Below are 11,692 nucleotides of genomic sequence, written 5' to 3' on the forward strand. Positions count from 1 at the left end.
CAGAAATAATTTACCCAACAGGCTGATTTTTCATGTTTGGCCAACATGGTTTGGAATCATCCCAATTAATATGAGCAACTTACAGACTGAAGAAACTAGACCTGGCATGGTTTACTACAAATAAGCCAGATCCAACCATAAGTCAGATTCCTGATTGAAGAATATTGACAGGAGTGGCCCAGTCTGAAATAACTAGAATTCCTCTAGTACCTAGATCTGAAGCTTCTTGAATCTTGGCATTTAAATTTTAACTAATTCCTTCCTCTGATTTCCTAATATACATTCATATAATTACTGGTGCACTTTTATTTTTAATGAAGCCCAGTATGTTGGCTGGTCCTCTTCCCTTGGCATCTTACTATAAACTCACATAATGATAAATGGTTCACAGGTGAACTTTTATGACTTTTGCTTATGCTAATCAGGCTCCCTCGTTCAAGTCTGAAGGCTCATAGGATCTTAGTTCCCCGAACAGGGACTTGAACCCAGACAGTGGCAGTGAAAACCTGGAGTCCTAACCACTGGACTTCTGGGGAACTCCCAAAGTTGATGCCTCTAGAAAAACTGGATATTTAGCTGCTCTAAATCTCAGCTGCTTTATCTATGAAACATAAACAATAATGCTTACCTCAAAGAGCAGTGACATGTATTTATAAGTTAATGCATAGAACAGTACCTGCCCATAATAGGCTATCAATATACCTTCTATCTAGACTCTAATATACCCTCAGGTGCATGATGCAGAAATTAAGTTCATTAAGACCGTGTGTGTGTGTGTGTGTGTGTGTGTGTGTGTGTATAACCAGGGGACATCATTAATCGTGGATAATGATGATAAACTATAAGCATAAACATACTGACAATTCAGATCCAAAGGTCATAAACCAGGTAGTTTTATTATTAGAGCATTTACCCCAAGAGCACCCCTTCTAGTCTACTGCTGCCAGTCTACCCACACCCACACTCATCAACTATCATGTCTTCATAATGCCGTAGAATGACGTTGTCATCATTGTCCTGGTAGAGCATGGAGATGGGGGACAGCTTGGTGGGGATGCAGACAGCCTGGGGAACCTCCGGGTCGACGGCGTGCATCAGCGCTTGCATGAAAGCATAGTTGGAGCTGTTGAGGGAGATGGTCAGTGAGAAAGGACACTCTCCGTGGCAGTAATTGGCCATGAAACCCTTGGGGGCGATGATCCACTTGTGCCAACCCAGATCCCGGAAGTTGATGAACAGCTGGTGGCGATGGCAGAGGCTCTTGCAAGAAGCCTTCGAGGTAGAGACGGCTGCCCTCCTCTTGCGGGAGGGAGATCGGCACTGCTCAGGGTGGAGGGTGACCACCAGAAGTGAAGTGTGAAGAGAACGTCTCAGTCTGGCGCAGGTGCCCTCGAGCTGAAAATTCTCCCCTGAGGCTCTGCCTCCTTTGACCACTATCTCTAGAAACAGACCTAAATTCTTGTGGGGGTCATTATTCCTCTTAGCCACATCCAGCAGGTTGAAGTGAAGGACACCTTGAGGCCACGGTACTGACTGCAGTGTAAACATTTTACCCATCTTCGGGGTGGCCTGGTCTATGACATGGGGCTCCGTTTGAACCAGGGACAGAGACAGTTCCAGCTCTGGTCCCAGGTTATAGTAAGTGTTGGGCCCCAAGTCCAGGCCCAGCTGGGCCATTGTCAACTGCTCCTCATCCCCGATGGCAGACAGGTTAAAGGACAGGAGCTTCTGTAGGCAGGAGGCGTGCGAAAGGCTCTCGGAGTAAAGGAAGGAACCTAGATGGGAACGAAAGATGTGAGAGTCACCATGAGATTTTTCACTTCACCCCAACCTGTGTGATCATATCAATGTCAAACGGTATATGTATATCCACACACACAAAATAAGGGCAGGGAGGACTTCCCTGGCATTCCAGTGGTAAGGACTCCACACTTCCACTGCAGGAGGTATGGGTTCAATCCCTGGTTGGGGAACTAAGATCCCAGAAGTCATGGGGTGTGGCCAGAAAAATAAAATAAAACAGCAAATAAAAAGAGGATGAGAAATCTCAGTTATACTCAAACCCTCCATTTGGGAGGATTTGTTTCTTTTACTCCTTATCTATGACCAGACATTCTTGTCTTCATAACTGCAGGTCCCCAAGGGATCCTGAATAGGACTTAGAAGGTCTATCATCTTAGATGGAAAAAAGAATCACATCTTTATCTTCAGTAAACTCTAAGTGAAATTTATCATTTCTTTCAATTATGAACATAGGCAACAAATCTTAATAATATTCTAAGAGCCTATGACACTGTTACCAATAAAAATCATAGGTATGTTCATATATTAAGTTGTTGCAAACATTTCAAAGTAACATTTATGCCTGAACTACTCTGAATTGATGGTATAGTCCCTTCTCTAGACCTTGTTACTTGTTGCACAAAAGCATCATTTATATTAATATACACACATTTATTTTTATAATATTTCTATAAATGTATTTCCATATTTAATTGACTTCTTTTAAAATTCTAAATATTTAACTTTAGGCATAGAAACAATTCAGAGAATGCAATGGCAACCCACTCCAGTACTCTTGCCTGGAAAATCCCATGGATGGAGGAGCCTGGTAGGTTGCAGTCCATGGGGTTGCTAAGAGTCAGACACGACTGAGTGACTTCACTTTCACGTTGCACTTTCATGCATTGGAGAAAGAAATGGCAACCCACTCCAGTGTTCTTGCCTGGAGAATCCCAGGGATGGTGGAGCCTGGTGGGCTGCCGTCTATGGGGTCGCACAGAGTCGGCCCGGACACGACTGAAGCGACTTAGCAACAGCAGTATAGAATCAATTATTCTGATAAAAGGTTCACTGGCTTCAACAGAACTGCCAAAGGAACCCATGGCACAAAGAACGTCCTATGCTGTCAAGAAGGACTTCAAAACAAACACCTGTCATCCCACCAATACTGGCTATCTGGTGTTCCCTTATGTTTTATCCTTAGATAATTCTTTTTTTTTTTTGGCCCGCACAGCTCATCTTGCAGGATCATAGTTCCTTGACCAGGGATCAAACCTGGATCCCATCAGTGGAAGTACAATGTCCTGACACTTTCAGTGCCAATAACCTCTAGTCTTGTACTTTTGAATACCTGAATACATACCACTTTTGTGGCATGTAGGATCCATTTCCCTGACCAGGGATTGAATCTGGGCCCCCTGCACTGGGAACGTGGAGTCATAGCCACTGGATCACCAAAAATGTCCCCTCTCTGTTTTGTTTTGTTAACTATCTTCTTTAAAAAAAAAAAAAAAAGCCTATATTTTCTATCTCTTCCTTTTACCATATAGTCTTCTGTTGCTTTCTTTCTTTTTTTGACCACACCACTTGGCATGTGGGATCTCCCTGACCAGGGATTGAACCCATGACCCCTACAGTGGAAGCTTGGAGGCTTAACCACTGGACCACCAGGGAAGTCCCTATTTTCCAACTCTCTTACTGTTACTACTCCACTGAAATAAACATCTGTCTTGAACGTTGACTAACTAGCAAATTCAGGAAGTTTTCACAGAGCTTATCCTTCTCATCCTCTCTACACAGTTGATCTCTCCTGTTCATAGTTCGAATCCTAATATACTAGTCTCACTTTTTACTCATATCACTAAATCACATTCCTTAGTTAGTTAGTTCAGTCGCTCAGTCGTGTCTGACTGCGACCCCATGAATCGCAGCACACCAGGCCTCCCTGTCCATCACCAACTCCCGGAGTTTACCCAAACTCAATGTCCATCGAGTCGGTGATGCCTTAGGTATGATTAAAAAAAAAAATAACTAAAAGCTAGAGAGGAAAAGAGGAACAGATTTGAAAACATGAATATAAAAAACTGTATTCAAAGAGACACCATTAATGAAATTTTTTCACTAACAAAATTAAAAGCAGAAAGGACAACCAAGAATACTTGCAATTATAAACAGCTTTTATGAATGATTAAGAGGCCTCACAAATCATTAAGGAAAAGAATCCTAAACAGGAAAAAGGTCATAATATGTAAATAGGCAATTATTTGGAAAATAAAATTGAATGATTCACATTGAGATAAACAGATAAATATAATCAATATTGCTGTATGTTATATATGAAAGTTAAGAGAGTAAGTAAATCCTAAGAGTTTTTATCACAAGGGAAAAAATTGTTTTCTATGTCATTAACTTTGTATCTAATGAGATGATAGATGTTCACTAAACTTATTTATTTTCTGACAGCACTCTGCAGCTTGCAGGATCTTTGTTCCCTGGCCAGATATCAAAACCCAGGCCACAACTGTGAAAATGCCAAGTTCATTAAACGCTGGATACTGTCAGGGAATTCCTTTATAGGACTGACTGCGATCATCATTTGTGATGTGTATGTATATGTGTGTGTGTATATATATACACACACATATATATATTAAACCATTGTGCTGTATACCTTAGACTTACACAGCACTGCATGTCAGTTATATCTCAATAAAGCTGGAAGAAAAAGAGACTATATTCTAACTTTTAAATAAATAATCAAATAAATGATTCATTATTCATTTGAAAATGCACCATTTCGCCTTATTAAAGAAACAGAAATTAAAAGAGCAAGATCTTGTTTTGCTACCAGATTAACAAAAGTTAAATGCTGAAAGAGTGTTGTTACCTAATGACCCCCTGGTGTAGCATGAAGAACACTGCCACACACCAACAGAATAAAGTCCTATACAGCAATGAGAAAGAACTACAAATACATACACTGTGGATAAATCTCACAAATGTAGAGTGAAAGAAGCCAGACGTGAGAAAGGACACATTTCACAATTTCACTGACAGGAAGTTAATAAAGGACAAAACTAGTATGTGATTGATGTTAGATGTCAGAAGAGAAATTACCCCTGTAGAGAAGCAGTGATTAACCAGAAGGGGGCATGAAGGAGCCTCTGGGGTGCTGTTCATGTACTATTTCTTGATCTGGGCGCTAGTTATTCTGCAAAAATTCACTGAGCTGTTTCCTACAATTCACTCACACTTCTGAATGTACATTATACCTCAATAAGTTTCTATTTTTAAAGAGATTACTGTCAGAGTAAGTGAGAATTCTCATACACTCATTGTGGAGTATAAATTTTAGAGGCTATTTGCTGTATATTAAAAGTAGAAATGTAAAAAAAAAGTATACATGTGCCTACTCTTTGATACAACAATCCTCTAAGAAATGATCCTATGGAAATAAAACTAAAAGTGCACACATGTACACAATAGATACAAAGCTACACTACATATGTTTATATTCACCAACAGGGCACCAGTTACATAAATTGTAGCATTATGTCTATACAATGTAGTATCATGTAACCATTAAAATAGGGATAAGTTCACTATTTGCTCTTACTTGTACAAAATGTTCATAATATTGGAAGAATGTATAGCATTATTCCATTTATAAAAATATTACAAGTTTATATTATAAATGTAAAGAAGAAAAGTCTGGAAAAATATACAACTATTAATGGTTTTCTCCAGGGGAAGGGTTGCTGCTGCTGCTGCTGCTAAGTCGCTTCAGTCGTATCCGATTCTGTGTGACCCCATAGACAGCAGCCCAGCAAGCTCCTCCGTCCCTGGGATTCTCCAGGCAAGAACAGCGGAGTGGGTTGCCATTTCCTTCTCTAATGCATGAAAGTGCAAAGTGAAAGTGAAGTCGCTCAGTCGTGTCCGACTTCTAGCGACCCCATGGACTGCAGCCCACCAGGCTCCTCCATCCATGGGACCCTCCAGGCAAGAGTACTGGAGTGGGGTGCCGTTGCCTTCTCCGAGGGGGGAGGGTTAGGGAGGAGTGATTACAAGATTTTGTCCTTTTCCTATATCATTAGATAAAATTTTGATCATCACAAAAATTATTTTTTTCCCACGGGGAAGGCAGCAGCCTCAGCTATTTCCTACTCTCTCCTTGGAAAATCCTTTAAGCTAGTTCCCCTCACCTCTTAAAACTCTCCGGAATTCATCCCTGAAACTCCACCCCCAAGGCCATGAGCCTCTAATGAGACACTTAGCAGGACATATGGAAGTCATCTGTTGATGTCTTTTCTATAAACTTTTTTTTTCTCTTCCTATAAACTCTTAAAGGGCAGATTTTGGTCTCTGTATCTTCATGTCTTACAGATTTCCTGGCATTTAGTTAAATATCCAATAAATGCCTCTTGAACAGAAATCTTATTTCCAGTTGCTGTAAAACTAACCAACTGGAGCTCTCAATTCTGCATCTCAACCACCTGGGAGTCTATATAGAAATGCAGATTACAACACTCATCTCCGACTTTGAATAAGAATCAGGTGGGAGCAGGAACTAGACTGGAGAATCAACTTTTAACACTTGATCTGGGTAATTTTTGGTGGGTGGGCTGTTTCACAAATTACTGAATGGCACTTACTCAGATCCTTGTACCAAAAGGTATGACAGCGGCATATATTATCCCTCTGTAGTTACAAATCCAGAATAGCCTTTTCTACCCATCCAAAGGATCGGGGAGGTGAGGAGGGGGAAGCAAAATTTACAGACACACTGAGCTCAAAGGCACCGGGATGCGTAAAGTGTGGGCTCAAGAGGGGGAGACCGAGCCCTAATTCCACCCTCCCTCCCACCTCCTCCCCACTATCTAAACTGTAGCGCAAAGCTGTTGATTCAGAAAACAAAACAAAATAAAACATTTCGACTCCTGGCTTTGTTCACACACTAGCTGTATGATCTTGAATAGGTTACAAGTTATCTCCTGTCTGAGCCTCAATTTCCTCATTGTTAAAAACTTGTTAAGAATACCTGCTTTCCTCTCAGGATGGTGGCTGGGATTAAATTAGGTAGAACAGGTAAAATGCCAGCACATGGCCTTCCACAAACCCCTGGGTCATTGTTGTGCTGTGCTTAGTCGTTCAGTCGTGTCCAACCCTTTACGACCCCATGGACTGTAGCCCTCCAGGTTCATCGGTCCGTGGGGAATTCTCCAGGCAAGAATACTGAAGAGAGTTGCCATGCCCTCCTCCAGGGGATCTTCCCAACCCAGGGATGGAACCCAGGTCTCCTGCCTTGCAGGTGGATTCTTCACCATCTGAGTCATTGTTACTCCCCCTTTATTCCTTTCTTCACCCCAGATTCTCCTCTAGGAAACACTCCAAAGTCCTCACCTTGATCTGGGAGAAGCCGGAGGATATTCCCACGGACACCCAGCTCCTTCACGTAGCACAAGTCTTTGGAGATGCCGGTGCTGGCTGCTTCCTCTTGAGCCTGGAAAATTCTCTTCAAGATGGAAGGCACAGGTTGGAATTTCTTGGGTGAAGGCACTTTGTCTAAGCCCAGAAATCGGAGAAAGACATGTTCATGGAATTGGAGTGTCTGGCCAAAGGCCAGAGTGAACAGGAGGCAGAGAGCCAAGGCTGCTAGGGAAGGAAGCATGGCTGAGGTGAAGCCGCAGAGAGCTCTAGCGCTGAGCTGCCCAGCAATTCAGGTGCTGCTGATTTATCTGACGTATGATAATCAGGTGTGAACTGCTCTCTTCCCAGCTCTCAAAGGCAATTGGATACAAAAGAACAGAATTTTTTTTTCCCCTCTTTCCTAGTTCTATTGTTCCAGAAAAAAAATTCACAAGAGATTACCCATGCATGGAGCTAACTCTACAACCATCTGAAATTTGTCAGCAGTAGACAGAGTAGAAAGGAGATTTACTAATTTAACAAACATTTACTAAGCGTCTATTATGTGCAAGGTGCTGAGATGAGTGCTGGAAATGTATTAGTAGCTCAAGGTCTTGTCATTCATAGTCTAATTAGACAAATATGCATGCACTCAGTCGCTCTTCGTCCGACTCTGTGACCCCAAGGACTGCAGCCCTCCAGGCTCCTCTGTCCATGGGATTCTCCAGACAAGAATACTGAAGTGGGTTGCCATTTCCTTCTCCACGGGATCTTCCTGACCCAGGGATCGAACCCACGTGTCCTGCATTGGCAGGCGGATTCTTCCCTGCGCTTCACCAGGGAAGCGCACACAAAGTATTCACATCGGAAAAAAAAAACAACTGCAAAGCTTAGTAGACATTCGGGGCTGAAAGAATTACATGTGGAAAGGCATGGAGGTTATTGAGTAGCTTAAACAAGGCAGCATAAATCAATTTCTGTTTGGGTTTTTTGTTTTGGCCTAACAACTGTAAGTCTTTTCAGATGCTACAGAAGAATCAGCTTGTCTGTAGAGAAAATAACTTTCAAGCTTTTTGAAAACAGAGACATTATCATTTTACATTATTTTATACCACCTATTTTTTATCTTGATAAATTTTATTATTGCAATAGATGGAAAGAATATATATATATATTTTTCATTGCCTTTCATTTCTGTAAGCAATAAGCAACTGTTTTATGTAAATTTATCATTTGAACCTTTTAAATTGTTTGAGAGTGGTAGGAAAGGGGGTAGTTTTCTAGAGTCGTGAATGATTTGGGGTCACAAATCATTGCCCTAAATTGTAACCATTCATAAACTCAAACCCTTTAACATGAGGCTCTCTGAATTTGGTCAGTTTCTCTCCCACATATTTTTAAATACCACCTATTTGAAGAACCTCCTTCAAAAGGACTTAGGCCGGGACCGTTGTATTCAGTGCCCCTGACCCCACAGCAGACCACTGTCCACCCATGCCCCCACCAGAGGCTCCTGGACACTCAGAGGCAAGTCTGGCTCATTCTCTTGGGGATCACTGCCCCTTTCTTCTGGGTCCTGGTGCACACAAGGTTTTGTTTGTGCCCTCCAAGATTCTGTTTTAAGAGCTTGCTTTCCCAAAGGAAAAACAAAATGTTGTTTCTAATATATAATAATTTCTCACCATTTATAGGATAAAATCTAAACTCCTTAGTTTGACATTTAAGGACTTTCTTGGTTTGGTAACCATCTCCTTAGCCAGTTTCATTTCCTAATACTCAGCATCTTCAGTGTTAATGCTTTAATGATACTGATGTATTTTTATTTCTCCTATGAGCTTATTTCATCTTAGAGCCTTTGCACAGACCAAGGTCAAAGGTCACTTCCACTGCGAAGACTTCCTTGACTCACCAAAACAGGTCTGGATACTTCCTCTTTCTCCCATGAGTCTTGAGTGGGCATCCATGAGAATACTTATCACCATGCATTTCGCTGTGTTTTGCCTACATCCCTCCCAGATAACACATTCCTTGAGGGTTGTGAATCATATCTTTTTATTTAAGTATCTTTCATTCTAAATGCTAAGAATAGGGAATAGGGAGTTTAATGGGGATAAAGTTTCTCTTCTGCAAGATGGAAACAGTTCCAGAAGTCGATGACAATGTGAATATACTTAATGAGTGTACTTCATGCCACTGAACTGCATACTTATGAATGATTAAAATGATAAAATTTTGTTATATGCATTTTACCACTTTTATTTTTTAAAAATAAAAAATAGTCATATCCTTTGATTAGTAATTACATTTCAATCTTTTGGAAAATTATTTTTATTTTTTAAAATTGATAAATAGTTGATGTCTGGAGGAGGAAATGGCAACCCACTCCAGTATTTTTGCCTGGAAAATTCCATGGACAGATGAGCCTGTAGGGCTACAGTCCATGGGGTTACAAAGAGTTGGACATGACTGAGCATACATTCATGGCTGATGTACAATGTTGTATATCAGGTGTACATCAAAGTGATTCAGTTTGAATTATATAATATCAAACTAATTTCTTTTTCAAGTTATTTTCCCTTATAGGTTATTATAAAATATTGAGTTTAGTTCCCTGTGCTATACTATATGTCCTTATTGTCATATGTCTTTTTGGTCAACAATATGTCCAAGAAGGACTATATGTCCTTATTGATCAGCAATTCCATTTCTAGAATATTATTCTAAGCTAATAGAATATAACCTACAGAGGGCAAGGACCAGTGGTGTGTCTTTCCCTCAAGGTTTCTCCACTGCCAAGGAAAGTGTCTGCCACGCAGCAGACATTCAATAGGTATCTGTGCAATTTAAAAACAAAAAAATGAATGAATGAATTGGTGCTATTTCCAAAGGTCTTGCTCTTTTGGATAGCCACATCTTCTCCATTCCCATTTCTCCTACTCCTACTTGCACCCTGTATGTGAATGTGTGAAGTCACTCAGTTGTGTCCGACTCTTTGCAACCCCATGGACTGTATCCTACCAGGCTCCTCCGTCCATGGGATTTTCCAGGCAAGAGTACTGGAGTGGGTTGCCATTTCCTTCTCCAGAGGATCTTCCCCACTCAGGGATTGAACCCGGGTCTCCCACATTGTAGGCAAACGCTTTACCATCTGAGCCACCAGGGAAGTGCATTTAGTCTACAAACCCCACCTGTTTTCAACAATAAATGGAGGCTGCACTTTGATTCTCTCCATTTAACTTTCCTGATTTAAAGTTAGAAATCAGACTAACTGGGGACTTCCCTAATGATCCAGTGGTAAAGAACCCACTTTGCAATGCAGACATGGATTCAATCCCTGGTTGGGGAACTAAGATCCCACATGCCATGGCCAACTAAGCCCATGTGCCACAACTAGAGAAGCCTGATTGCCATAATGAAGACCCAGCATAGCCAAAAAAAAAGGAAAGAAAGAATCAGACCAACTCATTTAAAATTCGGTTCCACCACTTACCAGTTGTGTGATCACGGGCAAATCATTCAACTGTGAAGTGAGAATAAAGCATTCGTTGCTGAGTTGCTGATGGGATCTGAAGAGATAATGCATATGCCAAGCTCAGGATGTCTGACAAATGGTAAGCACTCCATAAAAGCAAGGTGACACGCTCTTTCGTCGAGGTTGCCAACATGCCACCCTGACTAAGGAAGACTTAGGGCCCCATGAGCCACAGCCACGGCCACACTGGCAAACACTGGAAACACCCGGGAGGGCAAGGTAATGCTGGTGCCATGCATCACCACGGCATCAGCGTCAACAAATATCACCCAGGTTACTTTGGGAAAGTTGATCTGAGAGATTACCGCTTAAGAGGAACCGGAGTTTCTGCCCAACTGCCAATCTTGATAAACTGTGGACCTAGGTCAGTGAGCAGACATGGGTGAATGCTGCCAAGAACAAGACTTGAACTCCTTCTATCATTAACGTGGCATTGTTGGGTTACTACAAAGTTCTGGGGAAGGGAAAACTCCCAAAGCAGCCTGTCATTGTAAAGGTCAAATTCTTCAGCAGAAGAGCTGAGGAGAAGATTAAGGGTGTAGGTGGGGCTTGTGTCCTGGTGGCTGGAAGCCACATGCTGGGAAATTCATTAAATGATAACGAGTGCTTTTCAAAAAAGAAAAAGCAAGTTGACATTAATTTGTTGTTGTTGTTTAGTTACCAAGTCCTGTCTGACTCGGTGCAACCCTCTGGATTGCAACACCCCCAGGCTAGTCTGTCCCTCACCATCTTCTGGAGTTTGGTCAAACTCATGTCCATTGAGTGGTGATGCCATCCAACCATCTCATCCTCTGTTGCCCATTACTCCTCCTGCATCAATCTTTTCCAGCATCAGGGTCTTTTCCAATAAGTCAGCTCTTTGCATCAAGTGGCCAAACCTCAGCTTCAACATCAGTCAGATCAGATCAGATCAGTCGCTCAGTCGTGTCCGACTCTTTGCGACCCCATGAATTGCAGCACACCAGGCCTCCC

At 41.7% G+C, this 11,692-nt stretch overlaps 1 protein-coding gene and 1 pseudogene across 2 annotated transcripts; one reads left to right on the top strand and one right to left on the bottom strand.

Annotated features, from left to right (window-relative positions):
* Positions 1–877: 877 nt before the first annotated feature.
* On the bottom strand, positions 878–10,924 carry GDF3 (growth differentiation factor 3). 2 transcript variants are annotated; one of them, XM_070790188.1, is made up of 3 exons: positions 10,679–10,924; positions 7,183–7,294; positions 878–1,775 (listed from the first exon to the last, which is right to left on the bottom strand). In XM_070790188.1, exons 1-3 carry the CDS (start codon positions 10,769–10,771, stop codon positions 949–951), a joined length of 1,032 nt encoding a protein of 343 aa, XP_070646289.1. In that variant the 5' UTR covers positions 10,772–10,924; the 3' UTR covers positions 878–948. The 2 variants fall into 2 exon arrangements, with proteins under 2 accessions (XP_070646289.1, XP_019817175.2); XM_019961616.2 differs by lacking the exon at positions 10,679–10,924 and having other exon boundaries at positions 7,183–7,933.
* LOC109558590 (large ribosomal subunit protein uL15-like) lies at positions 10,852–11,489 on the top strand (annotated as a pseudogene).
* Positions 11,490–11,692: the final 203 nt, after the last annotated feature.

Source organism: Bos indicus, chromosome 5 (assembly GCF_029378745.1).
Source record: "Bos indicus isolate NIAB-ARS_2022 breed Sahiwal x Tharparkar chromosome 5, NIAB-ARS_B.indTharparkar_mat_pri_1.0, whole genome shotgun sequence".
Classification (NCBI taxonomy): domain Eukaryota; kingdom Metazoa; phylum Chordata; class Mammalia; order Artiodactyla; family Bovidae; genus Bos; species Bos indicus.

Bases quoted from the DNA above. Each gene is read 5' to 3' on its own strand.
- GDF3 (XM_019961616.2), bottom strand. From the start codon at position 7,450: ATGCTTCCTTCCCTAGCAGCCTTGGCTCTCTGCCTCCTGTTCACTCTG. The intron at 1,776-7,182 runs GTGAGGACTTTG...GTTCCCATCTAG, and splicing joins CCGGCTTCTCCCAGATCAAG to GTTCCTTCCTTTACTCCGAG.